The sequence below is a fragment of the Lepidochelys kempii genome, chromosome 4 (assembly GCF_965140285.1).
Source record: "Lepidochelys kempii isolate rLepKem1 chromosome 4, rLepKem1.hap1, whole genome shotgun sequence".
NCBI classification, from domain to species: domain Eukaryota; kingdom Metazoa; phylum Chordata; order Testudines; family Cheloniidae; genus Lepidochelys; species Lepidochelys kempii.
In genome coordinates, this window is record NC_136383.1 from 91,678,230 (window position 1) to 91,701,570 (window position 23,341).

At 39.7% G+C, this 23,341-nt stretch overlaps 1 protein-coding gene across 4 annotated transcripts in view; it reads left to right on the forward strand.

The window, feature by feature from the left end:
• Positions 1–23,341, forward strand: part of TEC (tec protein tyrosine kinase) — a 97,943-nt gene that overhangs the window by 54,507 nt on the left and 20,095 nt on the right. For 3 of the 4 annotated variants that reach the window (XM_073342106.2, XM_073342099.1, XM_073342104.1), the window contains 10 exons: positions 3,658–3,762; positions 5,051–5,132; positions 12,619–12,747; positions 14,709–14,749; positions 16,268–16,449; positions 17,363–17,428; positions 19,335–19,389; positions 19,569–19,648; positions 20,457–20,590; positions 22,723–22,797. In XM_073342106.2, the coding sequence (XP_073198207.1) occupies positions 12,642–12,747; positions 14,709–14,749; positions 16,268–16,449; positions 17,363–17,428; positions 19,335–19,389; positions 19,569–19,648; positions 20,457–20,590; positions 22,723–22,797 (739 nt within the window). In that variant the 5' untranslated portion in view covers positions 3,658–3,762; positions 5,051–5,132; positions 12,619–12,641. The remainder of the gene's footprint in view (positions 1–3,657; positions 3,763–5,050; positions 5,133–12,618; positions 12,748–14,708; positions 14,750–16,267; positions 16,450–17,362; positions 17,429–19,334; positions 19,390–19,568; positions 19,649–20,456; positions 20,591–22,722; positions 22,798–23,341) is intronic. The other variant, XM_073342105.1, reaches the window with a different exon arrangement.

Genomic DNA, 23,341 nt, shown 5'->3' on the forward strand with positions numbered 1-23,341 from the left:
AGTATGTCCGCTTTGGTGATCATAAGTGATTCCAAACCTTTATCACCAAGATTTGGTCTGAACTCAGTTTGTTCTTGCACACGAGGGAAAATACTCTTTCCGAGTCAGAGTTCCTGTTAGGTATTGGAAGGGTTACTTTCATTATCCAGGCCAGAACATCATAGTGTCCATTATCTACAATATGATATGCTGCTGTTTATCACAACTGATGCATGTCAGAACAGATGATGGCATGTTATCAACCTGGTACCGAGCTCCTGCTTTGTGTCTTGCTGAAATTGATCCTTCAGCAGAGATGGAAGGTGCTGCACGAAAAATGCAGTATCATTGTATGTAGCCATCATTCTGAATGCAATGTTAGCTACTTCTGCATGTTGTAGTATAGGATCAAGCAGTTTCTGCGCTATGTATGTGTCCACCTCTCGGTGGTACCAATGAACTGAATAGAAGAATGGCTCCAAGTCTATGTCTATCAGCCTCACAGTGTTCTCTGAAAGAGAAGTAGGACTTGATGACTGTTGGGTGTCTGAGTTGTCTCTGATAAAAATCATGTGTCATAATATCCTTGCCAGCCTTCTGATTAGAAGTGAGGTTGTACTCTACTTCACTTTGCTTCTACAATCACTAATGGCTTGGTAATCTGACAAGAAGTTCGTTCAGAAGACTGATCAGCTGTTGTCTTGGTATCTGAATCAGAGATTTCTCTTTTTTGTATTTGATGTGTTTAATGGGATATTAGGAAAGACTTTTTCACTAAGAGGGTGGTGAAACACTGGAATGCGTTACCTAGGGAGGTGGTAGAATCTCCTTCCTTAGAGGTTTTTAAGGTCAGGCTTGACAAAGCCCTGGCTGGGATGATTTAACTGGGAATTGGTCCTGCTTCGAGCAGGGGGTTGGACTAGATGACCTTCAGGGGTCCCTTCCAACCCTGAGATTCTATGATTCTATGAATTTGTCAGAGATCAGGATCATGTAGTCAAAAAATAGGCAATAAAGTTTGTTTGTGAAAAAATCAGTAAGTGTCTTATATTACCACAAAAAATTTCAGTGCCAAGTTCTGCAGTTTGTTTCAGCACAGTGATGGCATCCAGTGTCAGTTTCATTAATTTGTCATGTTTGGCATCAACAGCCTGCTCTGTAGGCTTGCTGTCGTGATGATCTTTTTGGATGATCCATGTTTTGCAGTGATGGTTTTGACATTGATGACTGGCAGTTGATGATGGCTACACCTGATTGGTTTGGCTGGTGTTGCAGATCTCTGCTCTGTGTGATTTTCAAAAGGTTGTCACTTATAGTCTGGTTTTGTTGGCTTGTCACCTTAGCACACGACTTATTGGCACCTGTGTCAGTTTTATATTGCTGCAAAGGAGGATGGTGCAGACTGACAAGCTTAGATTTGCACTTGGTGCTGCATGAATGAACTCCTTTGGACTTAGCTGCTTCAGCCGGAGAATGTGGTCAGTAGTTCCCACTGCTGGATGAGCCGAGTCAGACATAGGCAAAGTGACAGCCAGTGTGTGCTTCAGTATCTTATAGACCTCTATGTAGGACAGCTTCTGACAAAATGAGCTCCGAGTGATGCTTGGTGTTCTTGTCAATATAACAGTAGATATCAATCAGGAGTTCATCTGTGGTGGCAGGTGAGGACTTCACACTTCTCTCAGCCGTGATGTGTACCATGTGACATGGGCAACCCACAAGAAAAGCAGATAATGTTGCTCTCAAATAAATGCTACAATACCCTTGTGCAAGACCATCATGACAGAAGCATTGTCACTTCCAAAAGTCCAACTGTTTAACAAAGGGATTTTCCTGGCCTCCATATTTTAATTCAAAAGCTTTAATTCCCAACCTGTACAGCAACAAGATGATCATTTTATCTTTGCTGTCATCAAAATGTTGAATAATGAGTGGGAGCAGTTTGCTGATGCCTGCTTCATTGCTGCCATTGGTGGCTAGAATAAATGAGGACTGATGCATGCTTTCTGCTAGGCAGTTCATACTGTCATTTGCCATCTCTTTGATAATTGCTGTCATCTTTGTGCACACCTAGGCATATTTCCTGGTGACTTCTGAGTCAGGAAAAGCAGTTTTCTGCAGCTTTTTATTAAAAATATTCCATTTGGTTCAGGGTTTGAATGGTGTGTGGTAAATAATGCCTGGAGCCACACACTGAATGAGGAGGATAAAAATATTTTGAATAACTACTTATTCATTGAACGAGGCAAGGGTTCTGCAGAGAAAATACTATGCGGGGTGAATTAAGACTGCACAGGCACCCTTAGCATTTCATAACTTTTGAATGTTTGACTTTGCAACCTTAAAATTCTTTTAACAAAGTTACATCACAAAAACTTTGTATTATTTTGATGACTATAACACCCAGAGACTCCAAATAGATCAGGTACCCCCACTTTGGTGGGTACTGCACAGATACATATTAAAATAGTTCCTGGTTTAAAGCATTTTAATTAGTGAGCTGGATAAACCAAGCCTGCTCAGATACACGGTAATGAATGACACATGCACATCATGATGTAGTGGGAAGTGCTGAAAGCTCTTCAGCTGCTAGATCCTATAGGCTATAGTACTCTACGAGCTAAACACAGAACCAAGTCTCTGCCTCTCCCAGAATGACATGTGGCCCAATCCTTTCCCTTCAGTTCATACTAGGGTTGAGGATACAGCAGGTTTATATGTGTATACTCTAAGGTCTATAAGAGATATTTCTTAAACTACTTGTACTGAGGCTAGATGCTACTCTTACTTTTACATCAGTTTTACACTTGTGTAACTCTGTTAACTACTCACAATTTACTATAGTAGCAGAATTAAGCCCGGAGACTCTTTTCTTCTAGAGTGACCCTGCTGGTATATAGTTCTTCTGTAAGGAGACAACTTCAAAAAAAAGCATAAATATATATTCTTGCTTTGGAGAGTTGAACTCTTGGAAAGTAGTGTCTTTGAGTTTATTGAACAAATGTCTTACAGAATGCTATAGAGTAAAGTAAAACTTTGAAATTTTTTTTCACTACGGGCTTGTCTACACCAACTCTTAGTTCATGGCAAACTGGGATGTAAATCTATTCTGCACTAACCTGCCCCACACAAAGTGTCCCTGTGACCCCTGCTGCCACACACTAAAAGTTCCGTAGTGTACTTCAGTCTGTTCACGTTTCAAAGCATGGTAGATTTCAATTTGCTGTGAACAGTATTTTCATGTAGACAAGCCCTTAGATTACAGTATCATAAAACTACAGGTGTTTAACCTACAGAGTTTTGCATCTGTTCTGTTCACTGATTGTAAAAATATTCAGAAGGACACTGCCTGGACTGTAATTGCTCTGTGAATCTTTGCTTTCTTTATAGTAGTTTGAATCAAATTATTTAAAGCGAAGAACCTTAAATTTTATATTCTTCAACACAGCTGGCTATGGAAAAGGTCATGTGATCCAAAGAGTACATGATTACAGACTCATAGACTTTAGGACCACCAGGGATCACCATGGTCATATAGTCTGACCTCCTATGCATCACAAGCCACAGAACCTCAGTCACTCCTGCAACAGGTTCATAATCTCTGGTGGTGCAACCCTACAGCACATTTCTTTTTTGCTTCACAATGGATCACATATGGCTTGGTTTTTTTTAAAACAGAAAAAATACAGAAAGGGATCTGTTGATATTGCTAAAATCAAGTGTGTTGAAATTGTGAAGAACGATGGTGCCATTATTCCCTGTCAAAATAAATATCCATTTCAGGTAAGTTAATTTGGTTTATTTAAAATGTAATACTCTGTTTTTCAACATAGCTCAGTTATTTTGTATTTGTTATTTATCTTGTAGTTTGCTTCTGATGATTTTAATGAACTGTCTTCAGATACCGGGCCTGATTTCTCTCTCACTTACACCTGTTTTAAATAATTTCATTGTAGCTAACCCAATTGACACTAGTGTCAGGGAGAATCAGGTCCATTTAGGTTTTTAAATTCAACATATGTTTTGGAATAATTCAGAAAATTTGTTTACTTCATTTAATTTCACAATGGAAGGAAAGGGCTCAGAAGGGAAAAGTTTAAACAAATTATTTTGGGTCAGATTCTCTCTCATTTGCAACAGTGTAAATCCTAGTGAAGTATCAGAGGGGTAGCTGCATTAGTCTGTATCCACAAAAACAACAAGGAGTCAAGTGGCACTTTAAAACTAACAGATTTATTTGGGCATAAGCTTTCATGGGTAAAAAACCCACTTCTTCACATCTTCTTCACATCTGGTAAAATAAATAAATAAATAAACGTTATTTATATTTCATTTGATTTATTTTCAGATTGTATATGATGCTAATACACTTTATATTTTTGCACCCAATGCGCACAGCAGGGATCAGTGGGTGAGGAATCTTAAGGAAGGTAAAGACAACTTCTTAAGGTTAATATGTGAAGCCTTTAAGGTGCCACCGGACTTCTCGTAGTTTTAATCCTAGCCAGATTACTCTGGATTTTAACTAGTATAACTGAGAATCTGGCCTCTTCTGCCTAACAGTAATACCTACTTTTTACCAATGAAAGCAAGAAAAATTAAAAATGCCAATGCAGATGAAGGAGACAGTGCAAGAAGTTATATAGGGCAATATGGAATCATAAGAAGTTGTAAAGTGACATGTACAGAGGGACGTTTAATTACAAAATGACACTAGGTAATTTTTTTTTAAAGAAAACCCCAGGGTGAAGAATAAACAAAAGAAATTGCCAAGCAAATGGTTAAAGGAACACTGTGACTATAACACATAATTTAAAATTCCTTATTTGTCCTAACAGCAATTTAGATTATTAAAAGTGAAAGAATTTTTAAGTCTAATTTTTCACCATTTATGTTTTTTGCTTTTTTTTTTGTTTTTCACTCATTTTGGCTGATGAATACAGATTTGTTAGTTTTGCTGAGCCTGTTAGCCAAGAAATATATGTTTTATACTAGATGGTATTTACTAAGAACCAAGTTTAAAATTATTGCCATATAAACGTTATTTATATTTCATTTGATTTATTTTCAGATTGTATATGATGCTAATACACTTTATATTTTTGCGCCCAATGCGCACAGCAGGGATCAGTGGGTGAGGAATCTTAAGGAAGGTAAAGACAACTTCTTAAGGTTAATATGTGAAGCCTTTAAGAGGCAAGGCAATTGCTTGAACTAGAAAATATGAAGCACAAACTTGTATGCTGTTTGTTTAATGGCTTATATATGTATTGGGACAAATTCTGCATTGGTTTATATCATACACTACAACATTCTGCTTCAATCATGCCTCTGTAAATATGAAGTAACCTCAATGACGTCACTGAAATTATTCTTGATTTGCACCGTTGTAATTGAACAACGTGTAAAAATATCTGATTTATTAAATATTTCTTAGCCACAACATCAGTGTACATCAACATAATACTAGTACTAACATAATTTAATACCAAACAAGCACACCGTGGTAACTCCTGTGACTCATATTCTGTGGGGCTGGCTGGGTTTGGCTCCCTGCTCTGGGTGTTCTGACCTCCAGGGTTGCGGCATAGCTCAGGTTTGGCCCAGCCCCAATGGGGGGCCATCCCGGTAAATGTGAGTGGCAGTGCAACCTGGCGCATGGGGTCACAACACCACTCACTGAAATTTGGCCCAGATGATCTCTCATCATCATGACAAGGGGCAGCTAGAATAAACCTGAGAGGACCTGCAACTCTGTGCACCAGGTCCCAATGCCTGGAGTGGGGAGCTGAACCCAGCCAGCCCTGCAGGAGTGGATCCACAGGAATGGTGAGTGTAGTGTGGGTTCTGCAATCACCTCCCCTACATGCTTCCAGGACCTTCCATCCTCTTTGGCAGGATCCCTCCCACCCCGGGCTTCCCATATGACCCTTTGACACATTCTGGCAACCTAAATTTGGATCAAGAGAAACCCCAGTTCATTTGAGAAACCCTGGACTAAGATTTTCAGATGTACCCCCTTAGTAGGATTACAGTCTATTTTCTGTAGGACCTTACCAAATTCACGGTCCGTTTTGGTCAATTTCGTGGTCATAAGATTGTAAAAATAATCAGTTTCATGATTTCAGATGTTTACATCTGAAATTTCACAGTGTTAGAACTGTGTGGGTCCCAACCCAAAAGGGGATCGTGGGTATATGTGGTGCAAGGCTATTGTAGGGGGGGTCGTGGGATTGCCACCCTTACTTACCTCTGTGCTGCTGCTGCTGGCAGGGGCGCTGCCATCAGAACTGGGCAGCTGGACAGCAGCAGCTGCTGGCCAGGTGCCAAGCTCTGATGCCAGTGCCACTGCCAGCAGCAGTGCAAAAGTGAGGGTAACTCACCGGGTATGGGGGGAGGGGTTACCATATGCCCAGGTTTTCCCAGCAGCGTCTCCACCTGGGTCAGGGGCTGACAGATGGAGTCACAGCCTCCCGCCCAGGTTGGGACTAACAACCACCCTCACTTCTGTGCTGCCTTCAAAGCTGGGCTCCCATCTAGCAGCTGTGGAGCTTCCTGCAGCCGGGGGAGGTTCCCAGAGATGGGTCTGGCCTGGCTCCAGGAGCGACCCCTGCAGGGGAACAGGAAGTCTAGTCCCTCCCCAGCCCGGCTGGGACTAGCAGCTGTAGCTCGTCCCATGGTAGAAGCCCCCAGTTGGGGCACATTCAGACTTGCTCCTCCCCTACAGTAGCCAGATTCATAGATTCATAGATATTTAGGTCAGAAGGGACCATTATAATCATCTAGTCTGACCTTCTGCACAATGCAGGCCACAGAATTTCACCCACCGCTCCTGCAAAAAACCTCTCACCTATGTCTGTGCTATTGAAGTCCTCAAATCGTGGTTTAAAGACTTCAAGGAAGAGAGAATCCTCCAGCAAGTGACCCGTGCCCCATGCTACAGAGGAAGGCGAAAAACCTCCAGGGCCTTTTCCAATCTGCCCTGGAGGAAAATTCCTTCCCGACCCCAAATATGGCAATCAGCTAAACCCTGAGCATATGGGCAAGATTCATCAGCCAGATACTACAGAAAATTCTTTCCTGGGTAACTCAGATCCCACCCCATCTAATATCCCATCACAGGCCATTGGGTCTATTTACCGTGAATATTTAATTACCAAAACCATGTTATCCCATCATACCATCTCCTCCATAAACTTATCAAGTTTAATCTTAAAGCCAGATAGATCTTTTGCCCCCACTGCTTCCCTTGGAAGGCTGTTCCAAAACTTCACTCCTCTGTTGGTTAGAAACCTTCGTCTAATTTCTAGTCTCAATTTCCTGGTGGCCAGTTTATAACCATTTGTTCTTGTGTCCACACTGGTACTGAGCTTAAATAATTCCTCTCCCTCTCCGGTATTTATCCTTCTGATATATTTATAGAGAGCAATCATATCTCCCCTCAACCTTCTTTTAGTTAGGCTAAACAAGCCAAGCTCCTTGAGTCTCCTTTCATAAGACAGGTTTTCCATTCCCCGGATCATCCTAGTAGCCCTTCTCTGTACCTGTTCCAGTTTGAATTCATCCTTCTTAAACATGGGAGACCAGAACTGCACACAGTATTCCAGGTGAGGTCTCACCAGTGCCTTGTATAACGGTACTAAAACCTCCTTATCCCTCCTGGGAATACCTCTCCTGATGCATCTCAAGACTGCATTAGCTTTTTTCACAGCCATATCACATTGGCGGCTCCCTATGATCAACCAATACTCCAAGATCCTTCTCCTCCTCCGTTACTTCTAATTGATGTGTCCCCAGCTTATAACTAAAATTCTTGTTATTAATCCCTAAATGCATAACCTTACACTTCTCACTATTAAATTTCATCCTATTCCTATTACTCCAGTTTACAAGGTCATCCAGATCCTCCTGCAGGATATCCCTGTCCTTCTTTAAATTGGCAACACCTCCCAGCTTTGTAGCATCCGCAAACTTTATTAGCACACTCCCACTTTTTGTGCCGAGGTCAGTAATCAAAAGATTAAATAAGATTGGTTCCAAAACCGATCCTTGAGGAACTCCACTGATAACCTCCCTCCAGCCTAACAGTTCACCTTTCAGTAGGACCCATTGTAGTCTCCCCTTTAACCAATTCCTTATCCACCTTTCAATTTTCCTATTGATCACCATCTTATCCAATTTAACTAATAATTCCCCATGTGGCACAGTATCAAACGCCTTACTGAAATCTAGGTAAATTAGATCCACTGCGTTTCCTTTGTCTAAAAAATCTGTTACTTTCTCAAAGAAGGAGATCAGGTTGGTTTGGCACGATCTACCTTTTGTAAAACCATGTTGTATTTTGTCCCATTTACCATTGACTTCAATGTCCTTAACTACCTTCTCCTTCAGAATTTTTTCCAAGACCTTGCATACTACAGATGTCAAACTAACAGGCCTATACTTACCCGGATCACTTTTTTCCCCTTTCTTAAAAATAGGAACTATGTTAGCAATTCTCCAATCATACGGTACAACCCCTGAGTTTACAGATTCATTAAAAATTCTTGTTAATGGGCTTGCAATTTCATGTGCCAATTCCTTTAATATTCTTGGATGAAGATTATCTCAGCCCCCCGATTTAGTCCCATTAAACTGTTTGAGTTTCTCTTCTACCTCAGATATGGTAATATCTACCTCCATATCCTCATTCCCATTTGTCATGCTACCGTTATCCATAAGATCCTCTTTAGTCTTATTAAAGACTGAGGCAAAGTATTTGTTTAGATATTGGGCCATGCCGAGATTATCCTTGACCTCCACTCCATCCTCAGTGTTTAGCGGTCCCACTTCTTCTTTCTTTGTTTTCTTCTTATTTATATGGCTATAGAACCTTCTACTGTTGGTTTTAATTCCCTTTGCAAGGTCCAACTCTACTTGATTTTTAGCTTGTCTCACTTTATCCCTACATGTTCTGACCTCAATAAGGTAGCTTTCCTTGCTGATCCCTCCCTTCTTCCACTCCCTGTATGCTTTCTGCTTTTTCTTAATCACCTCTCTGAGATGCTTGCTCATCCAGCTTGGTCTACAACTCCTGCCTATGAATTTTTTCCCCTTTCTTGGGTTGCAGGCTTCTGATAGCTTCTGCAGCTTTGATTTAAAATAATCCCAGGCCTCCTCTGCCTTTAGATCCATACGTTCTTCAGTCCAATCCACTTCCCTAACTAATTTCCTTAATTTTTGAAAGTCAACCCTTTTGAAATCAAAAACCCTAGTCGCAGATTTATTTTTGTTAATCCTTCCGTTCAGTTTGAACTGAATTAGCTCATGATCACTTGAGCCAAGATTATCCCCTACAACCATTTCTTCTATGAGGTCCTCACTACTCACCAAAACCAAATCTAAAATGGCATCCCCTCTAGTCGGTTCAGCAACTACTTGATGAAGGAATCCATCAGCTATCGCATCTAGGAAAATCTGAGCCCTATTATTATTACTAGCACTCGTCCTCCAGTCTATATCTGGGAAGTTAAAGTCTCCCATGATCACATAGTTTCCATTAGTATTTACTTTATTAAAAACATTAAAAAGGACTCTATCCCTATCCAAATTAGATCCCGGCGGTCTATAGCACACCCCAAGCACTATCCCAGGGGAGGCTCTAATAGTTTTCTTCCCCAATGTAATTTTTGCCCAGACGGACTCTATCTTATCCATTTCATCGCTTCTTATTTCTTTACATTCTACCTCATCATTGATGTACAATGCTACTCCACCACCTTTACCTTATTTTGGTCTTTCCTAAACAGCACGTACCCTTCAATACCCGTAGCCCAGTCATGACGACTATCCCACCATGTTTCTGTTATTCCTGTCATATCTCGTTTCACTTCCTGCACCAGTAGCTCTAGTTCTAGCACGAAGGAGATCAGGTTTCATGATCGTTACGCATTTTTCATGGCCATGAATTTGGTAGGGCCATAATTATTTGTATTGAGGTAGCACCCGGGAGCCCAGGACAGATCAGGACCTTGTTATGCTACATTCTGTACAAACACAGAACAAAAAGATAGCTTGTAAAGTCCCTGGGGGCAGAAATTAAGAATACCTTATGCTACAATCCTGTCATTTATCACAAGATAAGAAGGGTCAGAACATGGAAATCTTATAATAAACAGCTACTGTAGGAAGTGCTATTTGTTATTCAATGTATAGCATGCTTATCTCTAAAAAGAAGAGGAGGACTTTTGGCACCTTAGAGACTAACAAATTTATTTGAGCATAAGCTTTCGTGAGCTACAGCCCACTTTATCGGCCACAAGTACTCCTTTTCTTTTTGCGAATACAGACTAACATGGCTGCTACTCTGAAACCTATGCTTATCTCTGAATCACACTGAACCAATTCTTCAATAAGATATCAGGAAGCACTGTGCTGCTGTAGGTGCTATCTTTTGGATGATGTGTAAAACTAAAGTTTTGACCACTTGTGATCATTAAAGACCTCAAAGCTACTTTTTTGCAAGAAAAGGATTTGGTAACGTTGGTGGGTTGGCCCACATTCTATCTTTGGCAGTTACGTCTTGCCTATCTAAATTTCTCCTTGCAGTGTCATTGATATTATGTATAATTTCCTGTCCTAAATTTTGTTTAGCTTTTCTGTGTACTGTGTAAGAGTTGCTGCTTTCATCCAGCAGCAGACAATTTTGGTGATAGGTGATATGATCCATACGAGTAGTTTGGATATCAATTTAAATTGCTAAGGCGCTTTGAGACCTTTAACGAGCAAATCACTTTGTAAATTAATTACTGCAGTGCTACTGCTTTCTTGACTTTGCTACTTCAAGTTCAAATAGTTTTTCTCTACAAATCTACTGCTGGAAATATTTTAGTAGAGCAGTAAAGTACTAAAAAGCAGATATATCCCTGTAAGCTGGACACGCTGGGGCTGATTTGCTTTAGTGTGCAGCTTAAACTATGCACTGCAGCAGTATGTGCATGTGTTGGAGGAACAGTGGGGGCTGTAAACAAGATGATTCTTTGCCCCAGCTTCCAAGCATTTGAGCTATACCAGCTGTGTCTAATGCTTGTGCATTCTCTCACTCTCTGGCCCAAATGACATGAGAGAGAGAGAGAGAGAGAGAGGAAAAACCAACCAACCCATGAGCACAGGGATGAGAATGACTCCACAGTCTGGTGGTTAGCGCACTCAACCAGGAGGTGTGAGACCTGGGATCCTGTCTTCCTGCTCTAGACATTCTAATTATTTATCCAGAGTGCAACAGCTTCAACTGGAGAAATAATGAAGCCTCTCATCAGAATATCCTGTAGCCAAATGGTTAAAACACTCCCCTGAGAGTTGGCAAATCCTTTTCTTCCCACCCACCCCCCTCAGGTGGAGCATGGACCTGAACCATGGATCCTCCATATCCCAGGTGAGAACCCTAACCACTGGGCTAAAAGATATCAAGAGGTCTTCCCCTCCCACAGCTGTTTTGTGTGAACTCACCTGTGGGGCCCAATCCAGCAGGTGGCTTCTCAAACATATACCGGCTTGGACCCCATATGTGACTTGGGTGGCCAAACGAAAAGCCTATCTTCCCCTTTTTTTTAAATTACTCTTGGACACAGGCAGGGAGATAGGTGCCTGAATACCTAGTGGGAGGCAGCAGTGTGTATGCCCAGAGACAGAAACATAGGTGCCTAGGGAACTTTTACTGCAAAAACTTAGGCAGCAACTGAGTTTGGGTGCCTACAGGGTTTGGCAGGTAGTTTTGTGCATCGAACTGGTGCCAAAACCAGGTCTTAGGCACTTAAAATAGTGAATTAGGTACCTAACTTCTTTTGTGCTTTCAGGTCTATGTCATTCCATGCACTATAATCACAATTACTGTAGGTGCAGTAAAACATATGACTATCTAGAGGTTTGTGTAAAAGGCCTGATGAAAAAATCAGCTTCTGCAGAATGTTGTCAGAGGGGCCACCAATTACCCTGTGTCCCTGTCAATGCAGATATGAGTTGGAATATTACATTTGTAATATTATGTCTTGCTATTTTTTTAAAGGTAAGCAGAGCTATTGATGGTACAGGTTAACTACGTTCAGACTTAGGTCGATAAAGTAGGTTCCTGTGAGAGCCGCTCACATTACATCATGTTTGGCCTTTCTTCTGGGCTATTTGCTAGCTGTACATTTCTGAAACTGAACCCCTCAGATTCAGAGCTTCAGAAAAACTGGTGGCAGCAATACTTTGCTGATTAGATAATGCACTCAGCGGCATTCACTGTGTCACATATCAGAAAATCTTGAGATAGGCAATGTTGTTACTTTGATGCTCTTCATAATAAAGCTATCCTAAAATGCTGGAATGCTTCACCTAGCTCCATTAAAGTGAATTCTTAAACAATAGTCTGGGCCCCCAAAAGCATTCTTGTGGAGAAGTCATCCTGTAGCTTGATGAAATTATCACCTACATAATGACTGTATGACATCCACATTAACTTGTAATGAATCTCTCAAGAGTAGTAACATTGCAATAAGTACCAGAAGTAGTATTGATTATGCCCTTATGTTCAGTGTTGTAGTATTTATGAATTAATAACATGAAATTATTATTAGAGCTTTTTCGTGCCTTAAACTATTTACTATTTACCTTTTATAGAAATAAAGAAAAATAGTAATATAATGATAAAGTACCATCCTAAATTCTGGACAGAAGGAATTTATCAATGTTGCAGACAAACAGAAAAGTTAGCACCTGGCTGTGAAAAATACAATCTTTTTGAAAACAGTAAGTACATATGTTTTTCCTATATTATCATTTTAGCTTGATTTTCATCTATCTACTTATATGACCCTTATTATCATAGTATCTGAGCGCCTTCCTTATTAAACAAATCTAATAAATCATGAGTGAACAGTGTAACACTGTTGCAAAAAAAGCAATCATTCTGGGATGTATTAGCAGAAGTGTTGTAAGAAAGACACAAGACTTCTGGCTGATTAGGCCTCAACTGGAGTATCGTGCCCAGTTCTGGTGGCCACATTTCAGGAAAGATGTGGACAAAGTCCCTTTAATTGGAGAAAGTCCAGAGAAGAGCAACAAAAATTATTAAAAGTCTAGAAAACGTGACCTGTGAGGGAAGATTGAAAAAATTGGATTTGTTTAATCTGGAGAAGACTGAAGGTAAACATGATAACAGTTTTCAAGAACATAAAATGTTGTAACAAGGAGGAGGGAGAAAAATTGTTCTCCTTAACTTCTGAGGATAGGACAAGAAGCAATGGACTTAAATTGCAGCAAGGGTGGTTTAGGTTGGACATCAGGAAAAACTTCCTAGCTGTCGGGGTGGTTAAGCACTGGAATCTCCATCAGAGATTTTTAAGAGCAGGTTAGACAAACACCTGCCAGGGATGGTCTAGATAATACTTAGTCCTGCCATGAGTGCAGGGAACCGGACTAGATGACCTCTTGAGGTCCCTTCGAGTCCTATGATTCTATGAACCTGATATTTTTATCACTTAAACCAGTGGAAATTAAGAATAACTATGTTGGAGTCAGTATAATTACACCAGTGTAAAAATGATAGAAGAAGAGAATCAGGACCAATAGATGTAGGGAAATAGGACAAAATTTCCATAAATGTGTACACCAGACTTTGTGTGCCCAAACCTAGCTGAACTCTGATTTCCATATACATGTTGCTGTTTGCAATCACAACCTATGATTTACATGTGCACAACAGTATAGATGCAATCTGGCATGCAAACTGGCCCCAACTATAGTAAATACTACATCTGTATGTATAGAATTAAGTTAGACCCTGATTCAGGAAAGCATCCATATTAAGGAAAGCACTTAAGCACGTGCTTAAGTCCAGCTGAAGTCAGTGGACTTATTAGGGCCTTAAATGGCAACAGTGTGGTCTAGCATATTTAGAAATGTGTAAGGCCTGATTAATAAATTATTATTATTTATACTGTAGCACCAAAAGGCCCCAGTCAGGATCATGGTCAGCCTGATTCTGCTAGGCACTATACAAACAGGAAGATAATAATCCCTGCCTTGACATATGTACAGTGGTGTCCTCCAGGCTAAACAGGACTGAGTGTTTTTTTTACATTAAAAAAAGAAAAAAATGCCTCTTTTTGGGTGAAGGAGCAGTGGCGGTGAACAGACAAATCTTTTCAAGCCTTCTCTATATATCATAAAGACACTAAAAAAGGGCTCAAGTACCGAGTTCTTCCAATGCCTCTGAGTATCTCCTGAGGTCTTCAGGAGGGAGATCATCTCCTATTCACCACCTAAACTGTGCAGGCAGGAAGTTTCTTTTAAATTTAATTTTGAATATTCTTTTGGTGGGTTTTAGGCTTTTAAAAAGAAATTCCTTTTAGTTTTTATCTTCAAATTACTGCTGTATACTCACAATTTTAATGTCAACTTTTTTTTTAATGTCAATGATTTTTTTCCTGAGATGGACTTTACATTTTCTGTGGATAGATGTAGACTTCAGTCTTTAGGTCTGCCAGGCATACACTTTTCCACTAAGTTCAATTTACATTTTGTCATACTAAGTATGGGTTTACAGAGCTTTTTGTCAGAGCTGTTTTTGTTTTCTAGGAGTTAAAAGTTTGTACTAATTGGAGGGCTGGTTAAGATGTTAAAAATCTTGTCTGAATTTTAAAATCTTTTATATTATTATCAGTATATTTATAAATGTAACATAGTTACTTCTACTGCATTGCTTTTAGGCATAAGGAAATCACCCTCTTCATTACCAGATACAAATAAGGTAGGTGGAATCTTCAGAACACTGAGTAGTTCACTGCAATTGACTGAGAAGGGTTTTGTATACAGTACTTAGGCTCACTATAATATGTTTCTTTCAAGGATTAGGGTCCAATCTTGCAAGCACTGCCAGGCATAGAGCCTGATCCAGCTCAAACTGACATCAATGGACTTTCTATTAATTACAGTGGGATTTGGATTGGCCCATAGTGATTATTACTTTGAATAGCCCTATTGACTTGAATTAGAGTACTCACCATAGTAGCCATTATGGTTGGGGATAAATGTTTATAAGATTGGGCCCTTTTATAGTTCATCTATTATTTAAAAAAAATAAGCCAGTATGTAAAATGCTAAACAAATTTGCCTAAACTGTTCAATACCATACATGTAAAGAGAACCCTCTTCTATAACAGGACACCTAAATATTCAGCTGTCTGTTAATAAATAGAGAGTTGTGCACTTTGTTGTTTCTTTAGGCCGAGTTTATTGCACATACCAGGGGCTCCTTGCATCACTCTATTCTCTCCATAAGCTTCCAGTGTGCCACCCACTCATCCCCCTCTATTTCAGGGGCTTGCTGCAAGCTCCACCCCTTCTCTTATGCCAGGGACTCCGCATTACACCCTGCATTCCTCCTTTCTCCCCATGCCACAGCTTCTATGTGCCATCCATTCCCTTTTCCCCCATGCCAGGAGTTCTGTGTGTACCCCATTCCCCCTATACCAGGGTCCTCCATTCTCCTCCCACCCCATGCCACGGGCTTGATGTGCATCCCTTTCTCTGCCTGCCAGAGTCCTTCAGTCTTCCCCTGCCAAGGGCTCAGTATCCCTCCATTCCTCCTCTCCTTATACCAGGGTCCCCTATTTCCCCCTTCTACCCTTGCCCCCATCTTTCTTTCCTCTCATGCCAGGAGCTCTGTATGCTCCCTCTTTCCTCATGCTCCTGCATTCCCATCATGATAGTGGTTGGGTGCCCCCCATTTCCCCCTCACCCAATGCCAGGATCTCCCCTAATTCTTCTTTCCCCACCATTATTTTTTCTCTTCTTTCTGTGTGGAAGATAAGTCACTGGGGGACCTGGGGTGGCAATAGGTTAAACTCTAATGGGAGGATAAGCAGAACTGAGATTAGAGTATTGTTATGCTTAGAGATGTTTAATGGGTGACATCAACCAGTTTTTTGCTCTCTAGAGAGTTGCAGAGGTGCTTGAAGCTTTGGCTGTGCTGAACAGATGGCAGGGGCTACGTTTCCCCCTTCAAATTTTTCAATTTTCCCCCAAATCAGCAGGGCTCTGCTCATCGACGTCTACAACATTTCCCTCACATTTTGGAATTGATCACCTCTGGCATTCAGAAGTTATGATGTTACACCCAAATGCCTTCAAGTTGAGTGTAGGGCCTTGCAGCTCAGCTAACTAGTTATTGAACGAGCTCAGAACTGACCCGACCTTCATCTTCAATGTCTTAATGAGTGTTTTGCTTTGCTTGAATGGAATACCAGTAATTTTATCTCATTTTCAGCGAAGGCCTCCACCACCTGTTCCCCCAGCTGAGGAAGATGAAGATGAAGATGAGGAAATAGTAGTAGCAATGTATGATTTTCAACCCACAGAGTCTCATGATTTGAGACTAGAGAGAGGTGAAGAATATACAATAATTGAAAAAAATGACATTCATTGGTGGAAAGCAAGAGATAAATATGGGTGAGACGCATTTCCATCCTTTTTGCACCCACTGCACTATTGAGCAAGACTATTCCCTTGTTGCAGTAATTTATGTTGATTATTCCTACTAAATAACAAGAATAATGTACCTAAAAACTAGATGTGTTTAGCTGCCCATATCTGATTTTGAGCCACAATCCTACAGTCTGATCCATGTTCATCGACCTTTATGCCCACACGGAATCCCTTTAAACCCAGTGGGGCTCTGCACAAACCAGTTTGCAGAGCGGGGGGCTTTTATGAGTAAATTTCCTGCGATATGTCAGAATTTTTAAACTAAAATGTACTCAATTTTAATGTTTATAGAAAAACAAACACCCCCCCACACCTTTTCCCTTTATTTTAAAGGTGTTTTAGACATCTCACATTGTCTTAATGATACTCTTCATGCTCCAACATTCACCGCTTCAATATTGCAAATTGTTCAGGGTAATTTTGAGTTAGTGAAAGACAGCAGGGTTGTTGTGGTGATATATTTTGGGGAACAGCAGGCATCTCAATTCTCCTGACAATCTCAGTCAGAGTATATCCCCAGGGTTGGAGCTAGGACCACCAAAGCACAAAGCTGGCATGGAAGCATAGGGCTTCTCATTTTGTCCCCTCCTGCTGCTTTTTCTACAGGAAGAGTGGCTTGGCTCAGTATTTTAACTTTGACCCTTCTGCATTCAGTGTACCCTCATTAGATGCAGGGAAGATGAGTCAGAATAAAAAAACCCACAACCCTCTATATAATGAGAATCGGAACTGGTCAATGATAAGGTAAAAGAGTGCTGGTGACCTTTACTAATTAGCAGTGTGAAGAACTGTGTTTTAAGCATGCATTCTGTATTTTGTTACCCAGATTGTATCGTGATTAAAGTTTATGGCGCAATGTTTCTCTTATTCTTTCTAGAAGTACAGGATATATTCCAAGCAATTATGTAACAGGAAAGAAGTCCAACAACCTTGATCAGTATGAGTAAGTGAATAGTAGCATAAAAATGGGGAATAGGATAAAATAAACCTTAAGCTTTAGCAATTGCAAGAATATATTTTAAAAATAAATCTGTATAAATTTATAGAAATAAATTTAAAAGATTCGAAATACATTTTTTTTTCTGATTTCTTCTTTCTCTGTCACTGTTTCACAGTGGTGAATATCCTGATTTACAATGATAGAAATGAGAGGAGATTCAGGCTTGTACTTTTGAGTCCAAATTTGAGCAACAGCAAAGAAGTATTGCTAGATCAAGGGAAACATTTAAGGAACTTCATCTGTTATAAGTCTGTGTTGAATTTTTAATGTGAAGTGGTATGGTCATCTGAAAGGAATCTTGACTGTAAAAGAATAAAGTAGAGTCCTTTATTCTCCACTGTACCCAAGCAATGAACATAAGCAGCACAATGAATGTAGATGACCAGAGAATCTGGACCAATAAGTCCAAATTTGAACAAGAGATATCCGTGTGCAGTTTAAACATTAGTGCATTCAATCAGCTCATCAACTATAAACAACTTGAAATACAACAAGCATTTTACTAACAATATGGGTGATTATGAACTACTTATGAGAGACTTGAGAGGATGGAAGTTATGAAGCTCTTCTGTAAGCCTGTTTCTTCAAATTAAAGTTTTGTTTTAAAATATCAGGTTATGAACAAGAGCAGGCATAAACTACTGTGCTGATCTATTAAAAACTTACTAAAGTTTCATATGAACTTATACTAAATAAAATCAAACTGCAAGAAAAGATATGTAAAGCAGTTTATAAAACCACATTATTAATTCCAAAACTTTGGTAAAAATTATTTATGACTCACATTTCTATTTTTTGGCCAAAGATAGATATTCTTTAGGGATTCATTTTCTCATCTTTATTAGATGTTACTCATTCTTTTCCAATGTTACTTCCTGATCTTTGAGACTTTTATTGAGAGTCTTGCCTTGCTCTGTGCTATGAAATTAATAAGGAGAGATAGGAAGAAATCATGCTGAATTCTCTGGTGCAACGACTTTGCACCTCGTCACCTGCATGCTGTAGTCTGGTTCTAACCAGTTCAGGGAGCATTACTCTGGTGCAAAAGATAGAGCTGTTAGAGATTTGGCCTTGTAGTATTACTTTCTAGTTTTGCAGAGCTGATGTAGGGGCCAGGCTTGTTTGCTACTTTTTCCCCAACCTATTCCCAGTGTAGCAGAAGAAAGGGGGCATAGTCGGGACACGCCATACCATGCCAATCCCCAGCTGTGTTTTTGACTGCTGTGGACCATCAGTTACTGGCATAAATTTGAACAGCCCTTTGGCTGTTCTAACCTAGCACATAGGATTGGCTGTGCACCGAGCTAACACCAAGATCAAGGTATGCAAAAGGTAAACTTTGATTCACTCCTGACTTGCACTTTGAATAGATCAGTCACCCTCCAAAATCTAACCAACAGACTCATACAGTTGTTGAATTAAAAAAAAACTTACTAATAAGCCCAGTTAGTAACTAGATGATTGGTGTGTAAACAGCCTGTTCAAGATTTAGTTAAGATTTTCAGTTGCTTACGGTATGTTACTGAAATGACAGCTGTTAATACACATATTTGACAGGTATTCTGGTTGCAAAGTGAGTTATATTAACTGAACGTTATTGCGCTCCATGCTTTTGTGAGAGCCTATTGGGTTTATTTCAGAACTGTTCTGTCTATAAACTACATAATGTAATGATGACTGAACCTTCTTGTAAATTCACTATCGTTCAATAGATTCAGTTCTTGTTCTCAAGTACTGCAAAATATGTTGACTCTGTTTGACTTCCTGTCTTAGTAACTTCATAACACTTTGTTTTTTGTAAGTTTTTTTAATTGCTAATATCTTTAAGAGTTTAGAATTTTTTTTTCAGATGGTATTGCAGAAATCTGAACAGAAGTAAGGCAGAGCAACTTCTCAGAGATGAGGTAAGTATTTGTATTATTGTATCAATCCAGCACAAAGTTGTTAACAAGTGGAATTCTCTTAAGCTGGCTCCTCTTATTAAAAATGAAATGATCAGTTAATTCTGACTCATGCAAATATCAGGGAGCACAAGTAAAAAGAAAGGCTTGGAGCCAAAATTGTCATTGTGCTTGGATTTCAGGATAAAGAAGGTGGTTTTGTGGTGAGAGATTCTAGTCAGCCGGGTCTGTATACGGTATCCCTTTACACAAAATATGGAGGGTAAGTTACTGTTGCCACTAATTACAGTTTCTGTTGTTTGAATTTGATTTGCATAGATACACGAGCTCATAAGTTACAAAAAGGAGATTAATTTGTTCAACAAAGAAATAAGACCAATATTTTAAAGGGTGAATGCCTAAAATTAGCCCCCTGAATCCACAGTTAGGCATCTAATTGTGTAACCTGATTATCAGAGGTGCTGAGCACCCACAACTGTTATTGAGATCAGTGCAAGTTGAAAGTGCTCAGCACCTCTTAAAATTGGACCATTTGTTGAAGTGGCTAACTTTAGGTATCCAACTTGGAAGTTTTGGCCTAAATTTTATAGCCTTGATAGTGCCTTTAAGACAAAGCCCCACTTTGGGAGTGGTGCAAATTCCTACTGCGCCAGAAGGGTCTCTGAGACACATTGTGCTTAAAAGCACTGCAGTGCCTCCAGGAGCTTCAGGGAGGGCAAGGAGAGCACAGCCAGTGATACCTTTGAAGTGGGTACACGTGCTTTAATCCCAAGGAACCAGTGATACTGAGCAATACATAGGGGTGAGCCCACTCATCACTGCTTCTTCTGGACACAGTACTGCCACTGTGGGTGCTAACTTTACACAGTCTTTGAGCTCCATGACCAAAGTGATTGTTTCCGGCTGCTGTATGGGGGGACAAAGCAGGTGGCCATTTGTTCTCTCTTATCCATCTGGCAGGGATAGATACAGTTTTATATGTATAGGTGATTTTATTTCCTATTTACCATGTACTTCTCTTCAGGATTCATTCCTAAAAATGCCATCATATTTTAATTCTTGTTTTTTAGAGAAGGTTCATCAGGAATAAGACACTACCATATAAAAGAAACAATGACATCACCAAAGCAGTACTATCTAGCAGAAAAACATCTTTTTAACACCATTCCAGAGATAATTGAGTATCATAAACATAATGCAGCAGGTAAATGCATCTGATTTTTCTGTCAAGTAAATAGAAGCAAATTGAATAGGAAGATGATGCGATCTTAACATAGGTTTCAGAGTAACAGCCGTGTTAGTCTGTATTCGCAAAAAGAAAAGGAGGACTTGTGGCACCTTAGAGACTAACCAATTTATTAGAGCATAAGCTTTCGTGAGCTACAGCTCACCTCATCTGAGGAAGTGAGCTGTAGCTCACGAAAGCTTATGCTCTAATAAATTGGTTAGTCTCTAAGGTGCCACAAGTACTCCTTTTCATCTTAACATAGTCTCTCTTCAGACCATAAATGCCCTTTAAAGGGACTATGGGCCTTTTACAAAATTTTCTGTTTATCGTGTCACTCGAAAATGTTTGTTAAAAAAATTATTCTTTCCGGTTCATGAATAACCTCTAAATTTTACACATTGAACAAACTCCTCATAATTAGGGAGTGTTCAGAACTATATAGTTGTTTCTTTTTACTGTACTCTCTTTTCATTAAATTTTGAATCCATCCAATATCTTTCATTAACTTACTACACAGTGGACTAGATCCCTGGCTAAGGTTTAGGAACAGACCGATAAGACAATGGAGGGGCTCCAAATGTGTTGTAAAGCTCACCTTTGCACTCCCCTGATCCTGACGCTGCTCTGTGCAATATTAGTACCCCAGAGTAACCTGAGGGCTTCAGCCAACACGAGGTACTAACAGATTCAAGGGTCTGAATAGGCAGCTGGGAATTGGTATATACATATCCCAGCAACACTGTCTATGCCAGCACTCAGGAAGGGGTGGTTTAGGAACCTGTACACCAGCCATATGGCACCAGACGATCCTGCTGGCACTGTGGTGATCCTGTAGCTGGTTATGCTAGCAGACAGAATCCACTGGCCATTTAGCGCACACTCCAGAATCTTGACCAGTGTACAGAAATTAAAACAATACAGTGATTTTCCCTCAAGTCCAGACAGTGGTTGATCCCATCTCAAAGGATGCTTACATCTTGCAAAGGATGCAAGATGCTTACATGAAATTTGAAGGGACCTGGGATCCCCTGAGAATTATCTGAGGAAGTTTGGTTATATTATTTGAATATAAATAATTCTAAAATAATAAATCTGGAAGCAAGATAAGTGCAAATTCCTCTCCTCCAAAACATAAAAATGATTCTTATTTATCATCATAATTTTAGTTCATTTAAAAAAAATTATTGACTTGGTTATTGTTCCCTCTATTTTATCCTTTATTCATTTAATGTCATTATCTTTTCCTAACCAGGTGTTAGGAGAATATTTAGTCAAAACGGAGTTTGAATAAAAGGGATTTTATGTGAGTGATTCCTGTTGTTATAAATGGGAGCTGCATGCACTACTCACCAAACATACTGATGAGACTATACCTTTCCAACTTGAGCTACAGTAGGTGCAGTCCCTCCTCAACAGCCAGTGGTGTTCAATTTATTAAGCTAATATTAAACATTCAAATTGATTTAAGAGTGTCCACATGCTAGATGCTAAATGTACATTATTTTAGCAATAAAAAATACAGAGAACTTGTAGGCCACATTTAAGAGTTCTTATTTTCAGAGGGGATGAATGCTGACAGATTCAATTTTTAAGAACATAAGAACGGCCATAATAGGTCACACCAAAGGTCCTAGCCCAGTATCCTGTCTTCCGACAGTGGCCAATGCCAGGTGCCTCGGAGGGAATGAACAGAACAGGTAATCATCAAGTGATCAAGACAAAGCGAAGATGTATACAATACATCAAGAATAAGTTCAATTCTTTTTTTTTCTAGAAGAAAGTACTGTCACTATATTCTCACTTTTATTTATTTATATATTCTATCCACCCACTTGCATTGACCTGTGACACAAAGTACCTTTTCTAGACTTGAAGAAGAGCTCTGTGTATGCTCAAAAGCTTGTCTCTTTCACCAACACAAGTTGGATTAATAAAAGATATTATCTCACCCACCTTGTCTCACTAATCCTGGGACCAACATGACTACAACTACTATATTCTCATGGTTATCCAGTATTATAATGCACAATAAAAATATGAGTGACTTGCTGCCTAACACTATTTTGGGGTAGACTATGTTCCATTTATAAATTTTCTCCAAATTTTAGGTCTTGTTACACGGTTGCGATACCCAGTGACTCCAAAGAAGAAGCCTGCACCAACTACTGCTGGGTTCAGCTACGGTAATAACACACCTTCATAAATATACACTAATTTCCTAGAAAGTGACATTGTGTAAATCTAAATTGACAAAATATATACTAAAAATGATGGAAATCTCTAATTTTATATTGTGACTGCCTGCATTAATGTTTTAAAGCCTCACAGGAAGAGTAGATATGGAATCCAGGTGTGTCAGTAAATGCAAGGACTACAATGCTCCTGAAGAAAGTGGTAGGAGGGTCTGTTCCTCCACAAGAATTCATTGCCCCCCTCTATTGCCCCTAGGGATGCCTGGAGATCTGCATGGTTAGAGGGTCATGCCCTTTCCTCCTTTGCAGGCCCTCAAACTCTTTCTACTACTTAAATTTGGCCATCCCATATTTTGTTTTAGCTTTCCATGGGGTGGGATGGAGTAGAATGATCTGGCTCATACTTAGCACATCAGACATTGTGCATCTCTAGTTTATGATGCTTAGATGAATTGACAAAATTTTAGTTTAGAGCAGTTTGCTGATTCAAGTCTAATACAAGTGATAATTCAATGTCAATCTATATAATAGGAGT